Here is a 22,648-nt window from a genome sequence, read left to right on the forward strand (position 1 = left end):
CCGGAGACGAAGTGGCGGTTGAGTGCGGCGAATAAAATGGCGGCGGCCATGCGGCCGGAGGTGCACAAAATGGCGGATAAGATGGCTGCCCCCATGGTTCGCACGCGGCGCTGCTGGCGTTCGCTGGTTTCCCCCTGCAGGCATTGGCGTAATGGCCTGTCTTCCCGCAGCCCGAGCAGGTAGCGGTCTTAGCCGGGCAGTGCGCTCTAGGGTGTTTTAACTGGCCACAGAAATAGCATTTTTGGGCCTGGTTACGGGGCATCGCTGCGGTTCTTACCGGGGGCGGCTGTCCCAGTTGATTTCGGGACATCGCTGCAGCAGTTGGTGCCGGGGGCAGCGGTCCCATGTCCCACGGTCGCGATGGCCATGGCGCGGCGCCGTTACGTGAGTATGCTTCGAGGTTTCGGTGGGCCGCATCTAGCGAGAGCGCAAGGGCTACGGCCATCTTCAGGTCGAGCTCCTTGCTTTCGAGCAGTCTCTGCCGGGAGTAGTCGGACTGGAGGCCCCTGACGAAGGCATCACAAGTAAGTCCCTCCGCGTGCCCCGCAGCCGTTACCTCCTTACAGTCGCAGTCTCTGCAGAGTGTCTGTAACGCCCGTAAAAATGCCTCTACCGATTCCCCCGGTTGCTGCCTGCGGGATCCCAAGAGGTGTCTGGCGTAAATCGTGTTCACTCGGCGCGTGTATTGCCCTTTTAGTAGTTCGAGGGCCGCCATGTACGTAGTAGCGTCCCAGATGAGCGTATATACTTGAGGGCTCACCTGGGCGGTCAAAACTTTTAGTTTGTTCTCCTCCGATGTCACGGCGGAGGCTCCTAGGAAGGATTCAAAGCAGCTCAGCCAGTGTTCGAAATTGGTTGATGAACCCGCTGCTTGAGGGTCGCAGCAACGCCTGCTGTTGTTGCTGTTCAGGTGTCGCCATTTTACTTCTAGTTAATAAAATTGATACGCTTATCAATTACTCCATAAAAGACGATGAATCAGGAAGGTGATGAAAAGGCTTTTATTAACTAGAGAACAGAGCATGCCTCTCGTGGGTGGCTGGTTCCAAGAAGGAAGTGAGTCGGCGAAACCCCCACCTTTATACCTGGTCATGTGGGCGGAGTCAGCTGAGGCATGCCTTGGTACACAGCGCCACCCAGAGGTAACAATATACAATAACAGTGGTTTACCACACGCAGTGAGTGGTGAGGACCTGGAACTCGCTGCCGACGGAAGTGGTGGAAGCGGAGACACTCAATGTTTTCATGGGGAGACTGGATAGGCACTTGAGGGGAATAAACTTGCAGGACTACGGGGATAGAGTGGGGAAATGGGACTGACTGGATTGCTCTACAGAGAGCCGACACGGACTCGATGGGCTGAATAGCCTCCTTCTGTGCTGTTATGACTATGACTCTATGACTCAATGGAAGACTGCTGTGTTTTGTTTTTAAAGTCTACAACACAACGTTGAAATCAAAACATTACATCCCTTTACCAGGCCGGTGCATTTTGCCAGCATTATTTCACATGACTGTCACTGCAATAAAGCTCGAGGCAAATCGGATTCACAACGACAGGTGAAGGAGCTTCATTTGATTATTGGCTGCATTTCCAGGTGAGAAGAAAGCCAACAGGTTCCCAGTCATTGTCCCGCTGTGAGTGTACAGGTGAGACATGTCACCGGCATTGTAAAATGACACCTGCCCTCTCTCATAGTCCAAGTAAACTCCCACCTTTCTTGGATTCACTTGAAGTGCGAGATGATCAACCTGCTTTGGGTCTCTTTCCCCCTGTGCAAAGAACTCCAGCATCGACTGCACCCAGTCTGTCGTCCGAGGGCTTATGACCCAGTAGCCATTCCGCGGGGTCATGTCTTTCAGCTCCTTTCGGTTTACCGACTCTCTCACCACGCCGACCGTCCACTTGGCCCCCTGCTCCACCTCAACCTCCCAATAGTGTCTCCCCGAGGCGAATCCTTTCGATCCCAGCACGCAGATATGGCGCAGAAATCGTCTCGGATCATCTGGGACCTGCTGTTGCATATAACCAACTCTTATTCTGCTCAGGCTTTCGGACAAGATGAGTCTGGGGTGCGCTGAAATCGGCGTTAGAGTCAAACGCGTCAACGCTGTAAAGAAAGAGAAAGAAACTGGAGTTTTAGCACCGATAAAGTAACCAAAAGATGTGAAGGCCCTTGAGAGTGGCAGAGGAGATTCACCAGAATGGTTCTGGGGATGGGGGATCTTAGCTACAAGGACAGGTTGGAGAAGCTGGATTTGTTTTCATTAGAGCAAAAGAGGTTGAGGACTGATTTGAAAGAGGTGTACAAGATTATGACGGGTTCGGATAGGCTAGACGGGGAAAGGCTGTGCCCACTAGTTGATGGTACAAGGACTAGGGGACACAGATTTAAGGTTTTGGGCAAGAGATACAGGGGGGATGTGAGGAAAAACTTTTTTAGGCAGCGAGTGGTGAGGACCTGGGACTCACTGCCAACAGAAGTGGTTGAAGCGGAGACACTCAATATTTTCAAGGGGAGACTGGATAGGCACTTGAGGGAAATAAACTTGCAGGGCTACGGGGATAGAGCAGGGGAATGGGACTAACTGGATTGCTCTACAGAGAGCCGGCACGGACTCAATGGGCCGAATGGCCTCCTTCTGTGCTGTTACGATTCTATGAATTAAGACTCTATGGGGGAAAAATTCGGTTGGTTTGCACCTCCCATTAGTGCCTTAAGAGGGCGGTAATGGGGCGCAAAGCAACTAGCGCCCGGGCGCGGCGATGTTTGCGCCGCTTGCGAAATTGACCAGATATTTTGCAGCGGTGCTAAACGCTACAGCCATGATCTCCTGCGCCCGCAGATCGTGATGTCAGTCGAGTGTGCAATGCCCCGGTAGCGTCCCGGACCGGATATTGAGTGGCACCCCCTGCCTTGCCACCCGCCGCTAGCAACAACAGGTTGAGGGGAGCGTTTTGCAGTCGGGAAGGGACTGGGGGAGCGCTATTTAAAGGCGACCGCTTCCTGCCTTTTATTGTCGGCAACATTTTTGCACCACGCATTCTGAGTGAGAGAGAGAGACTTCTGGAGAGATTCAACGCTGTGTTGAGGAGTTTTGGGTACTGAGCTGCACTTTGCAGGTTCATTTTGATTTGACCTTCCTTGCATCGATTTAGAAAAGACTATGGGGGCTGCACTCTGAGCTCTTTCCCTGGGCCTCTCCATTGTTCTTTCCAGCAGATTTGATGAACAGGTCTCTCCAGGCTGAGATTCAAGGCTGCAATGAGCAGGGTGTGGATGGAGAGGAAGATCGACACTCCCCTCTAAGAACTGGCCGGCGCCAGTGTGTCTGTGTTCCATTGCTGACTGACATCACATGAGCTTCGCCAGTGCTCTGAGGTAGTGCCTCACTCCTCGGCCTTTGCGCCTTAAGAGAGGTGTGTAGCACCTGATTTAGCGCTCAAATCACCTCCAGGGGCGTTAGAAGCCAAGTTTGCAGTCGGAGGCGATAATTAGCGCCAGGCGCTAAACCTTGCGCCCGGCCAATAATTGCACCTCAAACGGAGCGATACCGAATTTCTCCCCCTATGACTCTACTATAGTAGTCTGTAGTACTTTGAGTTTGGAATATATTTATATGTAACATATTAATGCTTCACTTAAATTTCACCCTGATTACCTTAACATGTTCAAATAATAAATCAACCACTCAAAAGCATTGGAAAACATCTGAACATTTATGGTCTACATGGCTTTATACAAAAGTATACGGTGGCAGCACGGTGGCATAGTGGTTAGCACTGTTGCCTCACAGCATCAGGGACCCGGGTTCAAATCCGGCCTCGCGTGGCTGTCTGTGTGGAGTTTGCACATTCTCCCCGTGTTTGCGTGGGTTTCCGCCGGGTGCTCCGGTTTCCTCCCACAGTCCAAAGATGTGCGGGTTAGGTTGATTGGCTATGATAAATTGACCCTTAGTGTTAGGGGGATTAAATACGTGGGGTTACGGGGATAGGGTGGGATATGTGTTGGTGTGGGGGTTACGGGGATCGGGTGGGATATGTGTCGGTGCAGGCTCGATGGGCCGAAATGGCCTCTATCTGCACTGTGGGGTTTCTGTGATTCTGTGATATACTGCTTGGTATGACTAAGCTTTACAGATACTTAAGGATTCTTAATTTGATCGGAGTTAGATATCTGCGACTGCGGAGTGCCAATACAATTGTCCTAATGTCGAGGTTTAGAAGAGGGGAAATCAGTCAGTCAATCTTCCAACTTCTGACTGATACCATTGACCACCGCTGGGAATGGTGATTGTAACCGAACTCACCGGACGGGAAATCCAGGTGACTGGGAGGAATGTTGCCTTTATGCACCACCCAAAATCAGGAGGGATTTAAAACCGGGGGGGGGGGGGGGGCGGTGGGGTGGGGTGGGGGCGGGGGCGGATTTTAACATGTGTGAGCAGGTGGGAGTGGGTGCGGGTGGGGGGGTTAAATGGGCAAAAAGTCCAAGTGTGTCGGGAAATTGGCCCCAACACGCCGACTTCCGGGTTTTACTGAGGTGGGACAAGGAGGTGGGTTGGCATTTTAAATATGCTAATGGCCTGGAAGCCTCGGATTTAACCTGCTTTGCAAGTTTCACTGTGGCAGGCCGGGTTTCCCGGGGAAACCCAACAGCTGCAGCCCCAATCTCCCCCACCATCAGATCACCCCCCGCCCGCCCCCCGCCTCCATACAAACTCCTACCCAGGACCGGATCCATCCCCCCGCCGCCCTGGAGTTGGGGATCGAAGCCCCCTTGGGATCGGACTCCCTCCGGGTTCGGGGAGTCAGAACCCCCCTGGGGTGGGGGATCGGAGCCCCCTTGGGATCGGACCTCGCTCCAGGGCGGGGGATCCGCCCTACCTGGTCCTGCGGCCTCCAACGCAGTGCTCCCCGCCCGACTGGAAGCCAAACCTGTCAATCGGGCTGACTGCCGGGCGGGGAGCCTGTCCGGTCCAAGAGTGGCAGGCTGCGATGTTAACCCTCCACAGCGTGTGGGGAAACCATGACTTCAGGGTATCCTGCGAGATACAGGGCTGCCCACTCCCAGCGCGTTCTGAAGTAAAAATTCTCCCCAGAGTTTCACACAAGTCCGATGGGGAGGTTATGTTAAAATTGACCCTATTTGGGATTAAATGTTCTACCATATCCAGTCTAAAAGACAATGAAATACATGTACCATAATTATTCATCTAATCCCATCTAAACAAAGATAATATGTATTTCACAGCAAATTGAAATTATATTTGCGCTTCCCACCAGGTGAAATATGATTATGCTCATCAAATTATTCTTAATGAAATGAATAATTAGATGATACTTTAAAACTGTGATCAAGGTTGTGGTGGTGGAAGGTCAATCATCTCAGGCCCAGGACATCACTGCAAGAGTTCCTCAGGGCAGCATCCTAGGCCCAACCATCTTCAGCTGCTTCATCAATGACCTTCTCTCCATCATAAGGTTAGAAGCGGGGATGTTTGCTGATGACTGCACAGTGTTCAGCGCCATTCGCAACTCCTCAGATAATGAAGCAGTCCATGCCCACATGCAACAAGACCTGGATGACGTTCAGGCTTGGGCTGATAAGTGGCAGGTAACATTCATGCCACACAAGTGCCAGGCAATGACTATCTCCAACAAGCGAGAGTCTAACCACCGCCCCTAGACATTCAACGGCATTACCATTGTCGAATCCCCCACCATCAACATCCTGGGGGGTCACCATTGACCAGAAACTTAACTGGACCAGCCACATAAATACTGTGGCAACAAGAGCAGGTCAGAGGCTAGGTATTCTGCATCGAGTGTCTCGTCTCCTGACTCCCCAAAGCCTTTCCACCATCTACAAGGCACTAGTAAGGACTGTGATGGAATACTCTCCACCTGCCTGGATGAGTGCAGCTCCAACAACACTCAAGGAGCTCGACACCATCTAGGACAAAGCAGCCCACTTGATTGGCACCCCATCCACCACCTTAAACATTCAGTCCCTCCACCACCGGCGCACCGTGGCTGCAGTGTGTACCATCTACAAGATGCACTGTAGCAACTCGCCGAGGCTTCTTCGGCAGCACCTCCCAAACCCGCGACCTCTTCCACCTAGAAGGACAAGGGCAGCAGGTGCATGGGAACACCACCACCTCCAAGTTCCCCTCCGAGTCACACACCATCCTGACTTGGAAATATATCGCTGATCCTTCATCGGCGCTGGGTCAAAATCCTGGAACTCCCTCCCTAACAGCACTGTGGGAGCACCTTCACCACACGGACAGCAGCAGTTCAAGAAGGTGGCTCACCACTACCTTCTCAAGGGCAACACGATTTTTGTGTTCATTCCAGTGTCACATTAATCGACTTAACAATGGATTGTCATAAAAACCCACCTGGTTCACAGATCTCCTTTAGGGAAGGAAATCTGCCGTCCTTACCTGGTCTGACCTATATTAATAAGAACATAAGAAATAGCAGTAGGAGTAGGCCATTTGGCCCTTCGAGCCTGCTCCGCCATTCAATAAGATGATCTTCTACTTCATCTTCACTTTCCTGCACTATCCTCATGTCCCTTGATTCCCTTAATATTCAAAAATCTATCGATCTCTGTCTTGAATATATTCAATGACTGAGCCTCCACAGCCCTCTGGGTAGAGAATTCCAAAGATTCACCATCCTCTAAGTGAAGAAATTTCTCTTCATCTCAGTCCTAAATGGCCGACCCCTTATTCTGAGACAGTGACTCCTGGTTCTAGACTCCCCAGCCAGGGGAAACATCCTCCCTGCATCGACCCTGTCAAGCACTATATGTGACTCCAGACCCACAGCAATGTGATTGACTCTTAAGTGCTCTCTGAAATGTTCTAACAAGCCACTCAGTTGTAACAAACCGCTATGAAAAACACTGTGGGAGTACCTTCACCACACGGACTGCAGCGGTTCAAGAAGGTGGCTCACCACCACCTTCTCAAGGGCAATTAGGGATGGGCAATAAATGCGGGCCTTGCCAGCGGCACCCACATCCCATGAACGAATCAAAAAAAAGATTTTGAAGTTCAGTATCATGTTTTCATAAGTACTGTACGATCGGAATCAACAGGAAGTTAACGGGTAAATGGTTGTTGGTTTTGACCTTGAGCAGCAACTGACTTTACACATTCCGGAAAACTGGTGTCTACCTGGTTTAATCGATTTCCTCATCTGCCTCCAGACTATGTGCTGCAGGGGGCCCCCAAATTCACCAGTCAGCATGTTGACAGGAACTTCGTCGACTGGCCTGATTTCATCACTGGAAAGAATGAGAAATCATATTAATCATTGTGGATAAACACTGCTTATTTCTTACAGTACGAGACAAAAAAAAAATCAAACAGCGAAATACGTAAGCACTTACCCGCTCAGAATTGTTTTCATCTCCTAAAATAAAAAAATATAAGATATGAATTTGACCGATTCATTATTACATAGAAACATAGAAAAATAGGAGCAGGAGTAGGCCATTTGGCCCATCGAGCCTGCTCCGCCATTCAATATGATCATGGCTGATTCTCTATCTCAATACCATATTCTCGCTCTCTCCCCATACCCCTTGATGCCTTTTGTGTCAAGAAATCTATCTAGCTCCTTCTTAAATATATCAAGTATTGATTGTAGTTTTCGGTTAGATGGCATGTTAAGTGAGCTGTGACAGTTCACTATAGTAGGTGTTCTCAAATTGGAGATTCATGCTACTGGCGCGCCCCTCTATCGAAGAAACATTTGCAAACAAGATGAGGATGTCATTTTCTTGCCCCCCCCCCCCAAGATAACCTCGGTGAGGTACGTCCCCTCCTAGTTTGGGAACCTCTGCTTTATATAGCACATTGATTTCAATTGATCAAGGCTGTTATGAACTCAATTATGAGATAAAGTGGATGATTAAAGTAGAGTTGTCAGGAGACATTTTTAATATCAATCTGAGATAAGAATTGTGATGCAGCACAAACTTTTTTATTGGTTTTGGGTGTCGCTGGCAAGGCCAGCATTTATTGCCCATCCCTAACTGCCCTCGAGAAGGTAGTGGTGAGCTGCCTTCTTGAACCGCTGCAGTCCGTGTGGTGAAGGTACTCCTACAGTACTGTTAGGGAGGGAGTCCCAGGATTTTGACCCAGCGACGATGACAGATCGGCGATATACTTCTAAGTCAGGATGGTGTGTGACTTGGAGGGGAACCTGCAGGTTGTGGTGTTCCCAAGTGCCTGCTGCCCTCTTCTAGGTGGAAGAGGTCGTGGGTTTAGGAGGTGCTGCCGATGAAACCTTGGTGAGTTGCTGCAGTGCATCTTGTAGATGGTACACACTGCAGCCAGGGTACGCTGGTGGTGGAGGGAGTGATTGTGGAGGGAGTGAATGTTTAAGGTGGTTGATGGGGTGCCAATCAAGTGGGCTGCTTTGTCCTGGATGGTGTCGAGCTTCTTGAGTGTTGTTGAAGCTGCACTCATCCAGGCAAGTGGAGAGTATTCCATCACACTCCTTACTTGTGCCTTGTAGATGGTGGAAAGACTTTGGGGAGTCAGGAGGTGACACACTCACCGGAGAATACCCAGCCTTTGACCTGCTCTTGTAGCCACAGTATTTATGTGGCTGGTCCATTTAAGTTTCTGGTCAATGGTGACCCCCCAGGATATTGATGGTGGGGGATTCGGTGATGGTAATGCCGCTGAATGTCAAAGGGCGGTGGTTAGGCTCTCGCTTGTTTGAGATAGTCATTGCCTGGCACTTTTGTGGCACGAATGTTACCTGCCACTTATCAGCCCAAGCCTGAACATTGTCCAGGATACATTGCGAGGTTTCCTCTATGTTGCTCAATATTGTGCCTTAATACCTCATTTAAGGTATTGGTGAAGAAAGAAAGACAGATAAATGGATAATCAGCTAACGGTATGCTACCAACAACTGCCATGTGCCCACATCAGTTGAGAACCGGATCAGATCTAATTAAATAATGAGCTGCAGCTAGTAGAACATAAGAACATAAGGCATAGGAGCAGGAGGTCATTTGGCCCCTCGAGCCTGCTCCGCCATTCAATAAGATCATGGCTGATCTGATCTTGACCTTAACTCCATTTCCCTGCCCGCTCCCCATAACCATTGACTCCCTTATCGTTCAAAAATCTGTCTGTCTCCACCTTAAATGTATTCAATGACTCCGCCTCCACAGCTCTCTGGGGAAGAGAATTCCAAAGATTCACGACCCTCAGAGAAGAAATTCCTCCTCATTTCCGTTTTAAAAGGGTGCCCCCTTATTCTAAAATTATGCCCCCTAGTTCTAGATTCCCCCATGAGGGGAAACATCCTCCCTGCATCTACCCTGTCAAGCCCCTTCAGAATCTTATGGCCTAGAAATTCAGTGGCCTGCGCCACCAGTTTGTGCCCAAAGAGGGCTTTTGCGCCAGTCTGCAAACTTCAGGCGAAATTCAGCGGTGCGCTAATGGCGGCGTTAGGCTGTAGCGCTGCGCCGCCACCGATGACGTCATCGGTGTGCGCAGCGCCCCGTTTCCGCGAAGAATGCCATATTAAGTCGCGTCCGCCTCTTCAGCGCCGGCCGCAAACAGCGACCGGTACACAGGGCCTACCTGTGGCGGTAGTGGCGGTAATTAAAGTGGAAGTGCGGCCGGCCACTTTTTCGGCGGCCGCCTGCCCGCACCTCCTTCCCCGGCCTCCTCCACCCCCCCCCCCCCGCGGCATTGCCGGCTGGTTTCCGGGAGCCCGGCACTTCTCCGTTCTGCCGGGCTCTTTTGCCGGCACTCGCGATCGGGGCTCCGGCTGCTGCAGGCACCTCCCCCTTAAGAGAGGGAGGAAGGCCTGCAGTACCGCAGCCTGCCGCTCTGCTGCGGGTGGCGCTGCGGCCACTAGCGCGCCGATAATCAGTTTCAGCGCCCAAGCGGGGCGCCGAAACCCCTGTTTAGCGGCCGCCTTCCACTTGGTGCGCTGACACTGAATATCCCGCTTGCGCAAGTGGATCCGCGCGCAGCGGTAATTCCGGCGCCCAGGCGAGCTGGGCGCCCCAAAATGAATTTCTAGGCCTATATGTTTCAATAAGATCCCCTTTCATTCTTCTAAACTCCAATGAGTATAGGCCCTGCCTGCTCAACCTTTCTTCATAAGACAACCCCTTCATCTCCGGAATCAACCTCGTGAACCTTCTCTGAACTGCCTCCAATGCAAGTATATCCTTCCTTAAATAAGGAGACCAAAACTGTACGCAGTACTCCAGGTGTGGTCTCACCAACACCCTGTACAGTTGTAACTGGACATCCCTGCTTTTGTACTCCATTACTCCACTCTCCCAGACAAGTTGTTCCATTGGGAGTAATTTTAATATTGGCCGGTGGTGTAACATAGGTGATAGCCACATTGGCCATCCATTATACATCCCGCCTTATGTTCCAGTCAATTGACTTTCATGGAAAGGAAAGTCAGACACAGTGTACAGTGGATGGCTAATTCGGTATTGCCCATTTTATACTATCACCAAAAGTTAAACTTATCCCCATTCAGCTTTAGCAGAGGGTTATTATCTACAGCTTACCATACTCTGTGCTACGAAAGAGCGAACTGAAACTTTGTTCCAGGGCAGAACATAAGAAATAGGAGCAGGAGTCGGCCATTTGGCCCTTCGAGCCTGCTCCGCCATTCAATAAGATCATGGCTGATCTTCGACCTTATCTCCACTTTCCTGCACTATCCCCATATCCCTTCATTCGCTTAAAATTCAAAAATCTATCGATCTCTGTCTTGAATATACTCAATGACTGAGCCTCCACAGCCCTCTGGGGTAGAAAATTCCAAAGATTCACCACCCTCTGAGTGAAGAAATTTCTCCTCATCTCAGTCCTAAATGGCTGATCCCTTTATTCTGAGACTGTGACCCCTAGTTCTAGTCTCCCCAGCCAGGGGAAACATCCTCCCTGCATCTACCCTGTCAAGCCCTGTAAGAATTTTGTATGTTTCAATCAGATCACCTCTCATTCTTCTAAACTCTAGTGCTAACTGCTGGAGGCCTCCTCAGACACTAGGGCCTAGAAATTCACTAGCCTTAGCGCCGCTTTTGAGGCGCTAGAGGGAGTAGCGCCAGAGTTATGGCCAGTTGAAAAATTCCCTGGGGCCCTAAAGCGGCGTTGCACCGGTAGCGCTGCGCCGGCACCGATGACGTCATCGGTGTGCGCAGCATCCCGGTTGCCATGCCGACGGGCCCCAGCGCCGAAATTCAGTTGCGGCCGCCTCGCCCGTGGCAGCCGCAACTAAGACTCTGGCAACAGAGTCCAACATGTGTTTGCGCCGGCGCATTAAAGGCCCCGCGGCGGCCGGCCGCTTTCCCGCCAGCCGCCTGCCCGCAGCTCCCTCCCCGGACTTCTCCCCCCCCCCCCGGAACAGATGCAAGCCCGGCACTTGTCCAAGGTGCCGGGCTCATTTTTAAACAGATTTGCGCGGGCCGCGTGCAGGCAGCTCCTCCTTAACGGAAGGAGGAGGCCTGCACTTCCCCAGCCTGCCGCACCGCATCGGGTGCCGCAGCGCCGGAATTGCGGCGCTAAACGGCAGTTAGCGCCCTTTTCCAGGCGCTAAGACCCTTCAGTAGCACCGGCAGCCGTTTGGGCGCGGCGCTACTGAATTTTTGGCGCGCGCAGGGGGACTTAGCGCCGGCACTAACTTCCGGCGCTAAAGCCCTGGCTAAGCCAAACCCCAATTTCTAGGCCTAGACCTTCTAAAATAAGCATAGTGACCCAAAGAGACCAAGGAAGCCTAGTTAGTTGCTTTGAACTTTACTCTCTACATATTTTAAAGGGAGGAGTTCTCATGAAATGAAAATGCTCTTCCAAATAAGGATGGAATTTTAGCACTTGACCTTGGCGTAGCTTTATTGCTTCCTGGTTAGAGTCAGCACAGCTTTAAATAGTAGATAATGTTGGAAATCTGAAATAAAAACCAAATAATGCTGGAAATATAAAGCAAGGGGCAGGACTGGCAGCTCAATATTCCGGGGTACAGAATCTCCAAGCAAGACAGAGGGGGGTGTAAAAGAGGAGGGGGTGTCGCAATATTAATCAAGGAGTCAATTACTGCTGTAAGGAGGAATGATATCTTAGCAGGTTCCTCTAATGAGGCCATATGGGTAGAACATAAAATCGAAAAGGGGGCAAGCACTTTGCTGGGAGTGTACTATAGGCCCCCAAACAGTCAGGGGGAGATAGAGGAACAGATATGTAGGCAAATCTCAGAGAAGTGTAGAAATAATAGTGTAATAATAGTAGGGGATTTCAACGCCCCCAAGATTAACTGGGATAGTCAGAGTGTGAAAGGCTTAGAGGGTGCAGAATTCTTAAAGTGCATCCAGGAGAGCTTTTTGAGCCAGCATGTAGAAAGTCCTACAAGAAAGGGGGCGGTACTGGACCTAATTCTAGGGAATGTCGCCGGGCAAGTGGTAGAAGTGTTAGTAGGAGAGCATTTTGGTGACAGTGACCATAATTCAGTGAGATTTAAGGTAGTCATGGAAAAGGACAAAGATGGACTGTAAATAAAGGTTCTAAATTGGGGGAAGGCCAATTTTAATAGGAGAAGGCGGGATCTGGCCAAAGTGGACTGGGATCAGCTACTTGTAGGAAAATCCATATCAGAGCAGTGGGAGTCTTTCAGAAAGGAAATAGAGGGAGTACAACGGCAACATGTTCCCGTAAAGGACACGGGTGGGAGCAACAAGCCCAGGGAACCCTGGATGTCAAGGGATATACAAGAATGGATTAGGAGAAAAAGGAGGCTTTTGGCAGATACAAAGGACTTAAAACAGTGGGAGCCCGAGAGGAGTATAGAAAGTGCAGGGGGATAGTTAAAAAAGAAATTAGGAGAGCGAAGAGGGGGCATGAAAAAACACTGGCGGGCAAAATAAAGGAAAATCCCAAGGTGTTTTATAAGTATGTTAAGGGCAAGAGGATAACCAGGGAAAGAGTAGGGCCCATTAGGGACCAACGTGGCAACCTGTGTTTAGAGCCGGAAGATGTAGGTGAGGTTTTAAATGAATATTTTGCATCTGTGTTCACTATGGAGAAGGACGATGTAGGCATAGAAATCAGGCAGGGGGATTGTGATATAACTTGAACAAATTAGTATTGAGAGGGAGGAGGTACTAGCGGTTTTAGCAGGCGTAAAAGTGGATAAATCCCCAGGCCCAGACGAGATGTATCCCAGGCTGCTGTGTGAGGCAAGGGAGGAGATTGCAGGGGCTCTGACACAAATTTTCAGAACCTCTCTGGCCATGGGGGAGGTGTCAGAGGACTGGAGAACAGCTAATGTTGTACCATTGTACAAGAAGGATAGTAGGGATAAACCAGGGAATTACAGGCTAGTGAGCCTAACATCAGTGGTAGGGAAATTATTGGAAAAAATTCTGAGGGACAGAAATAATCTTCACTTGGAGAGGCAAGGATTAATCAAGGATAGTCAGCATGGCTTTGTCAGGGGGAGATCATGTCTGACCAATTTGATTGAATTTTTCGAGAGGGTGACTAGGTGTGTGGATGAGGGTAGTGCAGTTGATGTGGCCTACATGGACTTCAGTAAGGCTTTTGACAAAGTCACACATAGGAGACTGGTCAAGAAGGTAAGAGCCCATGGGATCCAGGGCAACTTGGCACATTGGATCCAAAATTAGCTTAGTGGCAGGAGGCAGAGAGTGATGGTCGAAGGTTGTTTTTGTGACTGGAAGCCTGTGTCCAGTGGTGTACCACAGGGATTGGTGCTGGGTCCTTTGCTGTTTGTAGTGTACATTAATGATTTAGATATGAATGTAAGAGGTATGATCAGTAAGTTCGCAGATGACACGGAAATTCGTGGGATGGTAAATAGCGAGGAGGGAAGCCTCAGGCTACGGGACGATATAGACGCGTTGGTTAGATGGGCAGAACAGTGGCAAATGGAATTTAACCCTGAAAAGTGTGAGGTGATGCATTTTGGGAGGACTAACAAAGCAAGGGAATACACAATGAATGGTAGGATCCTAGGAAGGACAAGATCAGAAGGACCTTGGTGTGCATGTACATAGATCCCTGAAGGCAGCAGGACAGGTAGTTAAGGTGGTTAAAAAGGCATATGGGATACTTGCCTTCATTAGCCAAGGCATAGAATATAAGAGCAGGGAGGGTATGATGGAGCTGTACAAAGCACTAGTTAGGCCACAGCTGGAATACTGTGTGCAGTTCTGGTCTTCACACTATAGGAAGGATGTGATTGCATTGGAGAGGGTGCAGTGGAGATTCACCAGGATGTTACCTGGGCTGGAGCGCTTCAGCTATGAAGAGTGACTGGACAGGCTGGGGTTGTTTTTCTTAGAGCAGAGAAGGCTGAGGGGGGACCTGATTGAGGTGTACAAAATTATGAGGGGCATAGATAGGGTAGATAGAATGAACTTTTCCCCTTAGTAGAGGGGTCAATAACCAGGGGGCATAGTTTCAAGGTAAGGGGCATGAGGTTTAGAGGGGATTTGAGAAAAACTTTTTCACCCAGAGGGTGGTTGGAATCTGGAACTCACTGCCTGAAAGGGTGGTAAAGGCAGGAACCCTCACAACATTCAAGACGCATTTAGATGAGCACTTGAAACGTCATATCATACAAGGCTATGGACCAAGTGCTGGAAAATGGGATTACAATAGACAGGGCTTGATGGCTGGTGCGGACACAATGGGCCGAAGGGCCTCTTTCTGTGCGGTATAACTCTATGACTCTATGACATGTCTATCAGCATCAGAGATCGTAAAATAGATTACTATTTTAGGTGCAGAAGCATCCCGATAATGACAGAACAAATGAACCTGCTACATCTGATGGGACTTGACTAAAGCAGTATCAATGACCTTGGATCTTCGCACCCTACCATAGACCAAAACCTTCTACAGCCAGCCTGTGTACGTCCTGGGTATTAGTGAATGATGTGCCATTGCATTCGAAGGAAATTATTGATTTATATCAGCTGAATATAATTCCATAGCTGATTCTGTTACTCAGTGGTCACTACTGGACTGCAAATAGCTGCCGCAAAGTGTTGCCACGCCTTCTTCTTCCTTCCCTACACCTTGCCTCAGTCTCATCATTCTTCTCCGCAGTCCACCCCTACAGAGACCAGTTATCTGGGGTTGGCCGTGTTTCCTGAACCTCACCTTGTCTCTATTCTTCTGAATAAAAAAACAGATCCACTGCGAATGAAAATCGCTTGACTATTTTGAACAACTGTGCTGGTGTAAAACTCCAAGCCAATGCGTGGTCCCATTTCCTTAACTTCTATAGTCATGGTCCTCAAGCTTGGATGGGGTCTGTCTTAACAAAATGAATGAGATCTGCACTTTCTAAAGCAGGGAAGATTTTTTTTTTTTGCCTTGGCTATTAGGAGCATTAACCTGATAATGGTTTAAACAATGTCAGCAATCGGTTCAATATGTACCTTCAGAAAATTCCACATCACTTGTTTGAAGGAGGGATTCATTTCAGGCGTTGCTCCAGTGCCACTCCTCAGCCTGTGCAATATTTCTTGCTCTCTCCGGTTGAGCCTTCTTTTCACTTCCTGTTCTTCTTTGTTCAGAATTTGGTGCAGTTCGGCAAATTCAACTTCGAAGCGGCTTGTGAGGTCGTTTACCTTTCTCTGCCGAAACAACAACGCAGCATTACATTCATCTTCTATCGGGAGCTGGTGTCTATGACAGAAGATGGGCATGAGCTTGATTCCATATTCAGAGGATTGAGTTGAGAAGTAACATTGGGCAAACTTGAATTTCCAACCTTTAAGTATTTGATTGAGAGGGGACGTGAGAGAGGATTTTTTTAAGAAATAGCTATTAGATTGATAGATGAAGTTTGACTCTTAGAACAGAGATTGAAATGCAGTCAGGAACAAATGGTTGAAGTGTCAGCGAGGCCAAATAACAAACACCAAAAGACAAATGGAAATGATAAGAGGACTGTAAAATGCAAGAAAACACAGGATGATGATAACGTAGCTAGACAATAAGGAGCCACGAAGTCATAAAATGTCCTTAAAGAAACATAACAAAACATTCCTCATAAAGATACGAAAAAGGCCTCATCAGACTTGCCGAAAGGGGCAGTGAGAAATGTCTTCCTGCACCACACTTGGATAATAGATGATTGACACTAGATAGACCACAGCCCACCAAAATAACGATAAATATAGAGGGCTGAGAGGGGGGGTGGAATCAGACAGCGAGGGGCAAAGGCTTCTTTGAGGTGGAAATCAATGCTGGCTCAGGCCCAACACCTTGACTAACTTTAGCCTCTGAGGTGGATCAGTGCTGGCTTATGCCTAACACCTCCAACAGCTCGGGGGACGAATCAACAGAAGTGACTGCTGTTACCGGCTGCAGAGATCTGCTGACCCGAGACCTCCACGTTGTCTCATCGGGCATCTAACCAACCATCCGTCCGGTCGTGGAATTCCGATTCGGGAGTTGTAGATCGCTCTCTACTGTCACGGGTTGTATTTCTATTATACTTAGCTTAAACCATATGTAATGTCTGATTATGCTTTAAAACTGTAGTTCTTTAATAAAAAGCCTTGCAACTCCTAAGACCCTTTGGGTAATCTGTGTGTGACCTGTGATCCTAAACTTACAGTATGTAAGATACAAAGTGTATTTAAAAAAGGTTAATCGAGGGCATTATTTCAAGTTATGTCACGACTTTAAGCGATGAGTTTAGAAGAATGAGAGGTGATCTAATTGAAACATAAAATTCTTAAGGGGCTTGACAGGGTTAATGCTGAGAAAATGTTTCCCCTGGCTGGGGAGTCTAGGACACGGGGTCACAGTCTCAGAATAAGGGGGCGACCATTTAGGACATTTAGGATAAGGAGACATTTCTTCACTCAGAGGGTTGTGAATCTTTGTAATTCTCTACCCAAGAGGGCTGTGGATGCTCAGTCATTGAGTGTATTCAAGACAGAGGTCGATAACATTTTGGGAATGAAGGGATATGGGGATAGTACGGGAAGGTGGAGTTGAGGTAGAAGATCAGTCATAATCTGGTTGATTGGTGGAACAGGCTTGAGGGACCGAATGGCCTACTCCAGCTCCTATTTCTTATGTTCTTATGATGAGCATCTAGTTAATGTTAAGGGCTGAGGTCAAGAAATACTTCTTCACATAACAGTAGTTAATATCAGGAATTATCTTCCAGGTAGAGTCATGGGGGTCAAAAACTCAGAAATCATTCAAGAGGCAGTTAGCCGCTGTGGCGTGGGGGGTCAATCACTTTGTTTGGGAGAATGAGCTGCTTGCCTTTTCTGATCGGAATCATTTTCCTGGTCATCCACATTGATTTGTCTACCAATTTTCCTCATCACGACATTAATCTCTTCCCAGTAGCTCACTTAAATCTGTTTAGTCTTACTTTAGTTGGTATTGGCAGTAAATTGTTGAACAATTTATTAGGTGTTGTGATCTGGAATGCACTACCTGAAAAAAGTGGTGGAAGCAGATTCAATAGTAACATTTAGAAGGAAATTGGATAAATAATTGAAAAGAAGAAATGTGCAGGGCTATGGGGAAAAAGCAGGGGAGTGGGACAAATTCAATAGCTCTTTCAAAGAGCTGGTACAAGATGGGCTGACTGGCCTCACTCTGTGTTGTATGATTCTTTGTAACATTGTACGAGCGAAGCCATTTTTTAAAACTCAACTGTCACAGTTAAACAATAGTTTATTTGGGGAGTGAATGAATTATTTCCCTCACAGCTCTCCAGCTGTTGTTCCATAGTTTGCCTTTCCTACAGGAATCCTGCTGTTTGTGAGAAACTTGTCCGTTTTGTGCTTTCGAAGCTGTCGATGTCAATGGTTCTTTTCCATGAATTTCATAATTCACGCTCCAAGCATGAAGACCCCTAAGTTCTCCTTGTAATCCTCGACAGTGACACAGCTGAGCGACTGCTTCCAACATCGCCTGTCTCCGCCCTTGCCTCAGCTCATCCGCTGCTGAAACCCTCATCCATGCCTCTGTTACCTCTAGACTTAACTATTCCAATGCACTCCTGGCTGGCCTCCCACATTCCACCCTACGTAAACTTCAGGTCATCCAAAATTAGGCTGCCCATGTCCTAACTCGCACCAAGTCCCGTTCGCCCATCACCCCTGTGCTCGCTGACCTACATTGGCTCCCGGTTAAGCAGCGCCTCGATTTCAAAATTCTCATCCTTGTTTTCAAATCCCTCCATGGCCTCGTCCCTCCCTATCTCTGTAATCTGCCCTCTCAGGTGGACGTAAAAGATCCCATGGCACTATTTCAAAGAAGAGCAGGGGAGTTCTCCCCGGTGTCCTGGCCAATATTTATCCCTTAACCAACATCACTAAAAACAGATTATCTTGGTCATTATCACATTGCTGTTTGTGGGACCTTGCTGTATGTAAATTGGCTGCCGCTTTTCCTACATTACAACAGTGGCTCCAGTTCAAAAGTACTTCATTGACTGTAAAGCACTTTGAGATGTTCGGTGGTCGTGAAAGGCACTATATAAATGCAAGTCTTTCTTTCTTTCCTTCAGCTCCACAATCCCCCCGAGATATCTGCACTCCTCTAATTCTGCCCTCTTGAGCATCCCTGATTATAATCGCTCAACCATTGGTGGCCGTGCCTTCTGTTGTCTAGGCCCTAAGCTCTGGAATTCCCTACCTAAACCTCTCCGCCTCACTACCTCTCTTTCCTCCTTTAAAATGCTCCTTAAAACCTACCTCTTTGACCAAGCTTTTGGTCATCTGCCCTAATTTCCCCTTATGTGGCTGGGTGTCAAATTTTTTTGTCTTATAACACACCTGTGAAGCGCCTTGGGACGTTTTCCTACCTTAAAGGCACTGTATAAACACAAGTTGTTGTTGTTGACAGATTGATTTCCCGTCACTAATTACAAGTTATCACAGTAATTTTATTATAGCCATTACTTTATTGCATTTCACGTCTGCATGTTTTAGTGATGACGCGGTAGAATGATTGAGGAAATGCAGCGGGGTGTTCCAGCCCGAATACGTTCACTCAAAGCTACTGGAAAGTCTACTTGCCTTTTCATCTCCCTCCTGACTGTAAACGCTCTTTGTACCTGCCCGAGGACGTGTAGCATTGAGGAGGCGAGGAAACCGAGCAGATCTCCTCCAGGTCCCTGCCTCGAAAACAGCCCGGAACTGGCGAGCAATCCACGCCATTCGCACAAGTCAATGAGTTATTCAAACACTTACAGAAATATGGAAACATATAACCACCGAAACTGATACAAGCGGGTGTTTACAGCAATGACTCCCAGGCTACCGGGAGCGAAGCTTGAACCCACCTTGATGACTTCAGTACTGCGGGTGTGGTGCTGAGTTGGGTCCATGGTGTTTTGACTGGTCCCGCACAGAGAATTCAGCCTCTCGCCATTCTCCCTCCCTCTTGAAGTGGCCATCAGGGATCGGGCAGACGCCACTATATTCGCCAGCTGTCTGTTGGGCTTCAATACTTTCCCTGGGAGAAATTGTCGGCATTCCGGGCACGAGTAGTTCCCATCCTCCCAAAAGAGCAGAATGCAGGCTTGACAGAAACTATGCCCGCAACTCAGGAACACCGCGTCTTCGAAAAACTCAAGGCAGATAGAACAGGATAGATCTTTGGTCAGATTTGCCAGGTGTTCGCTTGACGCCATTTTTTGTCGATCTGCTGCTACACTTTCTGATCAACACTTTCACTTTCCTAATTAGGAGCCAAGAGGAGGTTCCACGACACTGTATTTTTTTATATTTGTTTCTGGGATGTGGGCGTCGCTGGCAAGGCCAGCATTTATAGCCCATTCCTAATTGCCCTTGAGAATACTCCTGTGAAGCGCCTTGGTATGTTTTACTATGTTAAAGGCACTATATAAATACAAGTTGTTGTTGTTGTTGGCATTGAGACCGGGAGATGGGGGAAGTGGGTGTATAATTATGGGCTTGCAGGATATTTCCAAAAACCAACAAATTCAGACTAAAGAAACGAGACCCTGCGTGGATTAGATCCTGGACAAATATCAGGAACATGTTCTTCATGCCAAGAGTAATCACCATGTCGCATTAGGGACTCATCGCATGGCCTTCCTGACCCATTATTATCGTGCGATAGCATCCTTTTGAAGCATGAACATATATTTTGCAAAGTTGGGTTCAATGCTAAAGCAGAAAAATTGATCTTGATTCACACTTTTTTCGTGCAGTCTCGGAATAAAACCGTTCCGTCACAGTAAGGCTTAAAAGCAGAGCAGAATTTCCCTGTGCACAGTTACAGCAAGTGCTCTCTGCTGACTAAAGTATGCGTCGAGCGTTAAATAGATCCTGTCCAAATCAAAATAAATTCTTGCATCTCTTTTTCTTAGGCAGTCCCTCGGAACCGAGGATTACTTGCTTCACACTAAAAATGAGTTCTCAGGTGACTGATGAGTCCGATGCGGGACCTACAGTCTCTGTCACAGGTGGGGCAGATGGTGGTTGAAGGGGCGGGTGGGTGGGGTGCTTGGGTTGACGTGCGCTCCTTCCACTGTTTGCGCTTGGCTTCCGCTTGCTCCCGGCGAAGAGACTCGAGGTGTTCCACGCCTTCCCGGATGCTTCTCCTCCACTTTGTGCGGTCTTGGGCCAGAGATTCCCAGGTGTCGGTGGGGATGCTGCACTTTTTCAAGGAGGCTTTGAGGGTGTCCTTGAAGCGTTTCCTCTGCCCACCTGGGGCTCTCTTGCCGTGTCGGAGCTCCGAGTATAGAACTTGTTTTGGGAGTCTCGTATCGGGCATGCGGATGATGTGGCCCATCCGTCGGAGCTGATCAAGCGTGGTCAAAGCTTCGATGCTGGGGAAGACCAGGACCTCAAACCTAGCACTAAGCTCATGGTCTACAGAGCAGCAGTGATACCCGCCCTGCTGTATGCTTCAGAGACATGGACCATGTACAGCAGGTACCTCAAAGCACTGGAGAGGTATCACCAATGCTGCCTCCGCAAGATCCTGCAAATCCATTGGCAGGATAGGCGCACCAACGTCAGTGTTCTTGCTCAGGCCAACATCCCCAGCATTGAAGCTTTGACCACGCTCATGCATCTACAGCATATAACGTTGTGGCCAGTTCCTGCAGCCAGAACGCAGTCAACTTAAATGATACCAACATTAAAAGGGTCAAACGGCTGTACTGTAAAGTTTTGTGAAATTGACCAAACGTAAGAAACTGACCAAACTTCGTATCCTAGCATAACATGAGGGAAGACAAAACTTTTAAAAAGGATTTGTAATACACTCTCTGGATTAAACAGCATAAGAACCACAGACATGACCCTTTTTTACTTCATGAATATGCTAACCAAGGAAGTGGCTGGAACAATCAAACCACACAATGGCACGTCTTTGTGTAAATTCAACTGACTATCCTGTCCAGTGAAACTCCTTGATCGAGCTGTTTACAGTTGGTTCCACCGAGTCTGGAACGGCTCCCTCATCTTTTGGAAATGTTAATGCCAGGATTGTCGTTGGATTGAAACCCATTCACTAACCTTTCAAACTAATGAAAAAAATAAGAACATAAGAAATGGGAGCAGGAATAGGCCACTTGGCCGCTCGAGCCTGCTCCGCCATTCAATAAGATCATGGCTGATCTTGGGCTCAAAGCCACTTCCCTGCCCGCTCCCCATAACCCTTCACTCCCTTATCTTGCAAAAATCTGTCTATCTCCACCTTAAATGTATTTAATGACTCCGCCTCCACGGCTCTCTGGGGCAGAGAATTCCACAGATTTACGACCCTCTGAGAGAAGAAATTCCTCCTCATCTCAGTTCTAAATGGGCGACCCCTTATTCTGAAACTATGCCCCCGAGTTCTAGATTTCCCCACGAGGGGAAACATCCTCTCTGCATCTACCTTGTCGAGCCCCCTCAGTAACTTATATGTTTCAACAAGATCACCTCTCATTCTTCTAAACTCCAGTGAGTATAGGCAAGGAAGTGTCTAATCAAGACATTTCTTTGTGATAATTGTCGAACATCAAACAGGATGAAGACATTTATTTTTGTATTGTATGGTTTGAAATCGAACAGAATGGCAGTAAAATGAGATTAAGATGGTACAATCAAAAGGGGAAGGGTTTGTGCCCATCTATTGTCACGGGTTTTGATCTTTTGTATTATAAAAGGGTGTGTTTAGAAAGGGCACGGGGCAACTTGCAAGTAAAACTGCGGACGGTTTGATCACCTGTACAGATGGAAACAGACTTGATCGCCGGGTTGAGTGGTGTTTGAAATTAAATAGTTAAAGGGAATGGTGTATGTTAATATTGTTTGGAGTTATAAGGGAACAGTGCATTGACGTTTGTGTGTTATTCGTAGTACAATAAATAGTTAAAAGCAAACTGAGTTGTACGGAGTTTGTGAGCCTTGACTATTTTACACCACCCGGAAGGGGTTCAGGTTGGAATCTGGAATTATAAGACGGGAGATGCGGGTTCACCTGCCTACATGTGGTATCGCTTCTTACCAGACGTCCCAAAAAGCTTCTGAGAATCAAATTAGTTTTCTAGTGCTGCATCCTTTGGACTAACACTAATGTTTAATCTCCTTCTCCAGTCAATATTGGC

General features: G+C 48.2%; 1 protein-coding gene across 1 annotated transcript; it reads right to left on the reverse strand.

Moving 5' to 3' along the window:
- Positions 1–821: 821 nt before the first annotated feature.
- Positions 822–19,724, reverse strand: LOC147095747 (zinc-binding protein A33-like). Its single transcript, XM_085974797.1, has 5 exons — positions 19,364–19,724; positions 15,480–15,677; positions 7,410–7,432; positions 7,195–7,304; positions 822–2,111 (listed from the first exon to the last, which is right to left on the reverse strand). The coding sequence occupies exons 1-5, from the start codon at positions 19,712–19,714 to the stop codon at positions 1,549–1,551; spliced, it is 1,245 nt and encodes a 414-aa protein (XP_085830923.1). The 5' UTR covers positions 19,715–19,724; the 3' UTR covers positions 822–1,548.
- Between the last annotated feature and the right edge of the window lie 2,924 nt (positions 19,725–22,648).

Source organism: Somniosus microcephalus, unplaced genomic scaffold (genome assembly GCF_052327205.1).
Source record: "Somniosus microcephalus isolate GS21.2 unplaced genomic scaffold, FLI_Smic_1.0 unresolved_chr1, whole genome shotgun sequence".
Classification (NCBI taxonomy): domain Eukaryota; kingdom Metazoa; phylum Chordata; class Chondrichthyes; order Squaliformes; family Somniosidae; genus Somniosus; species Somniosus microcephalus.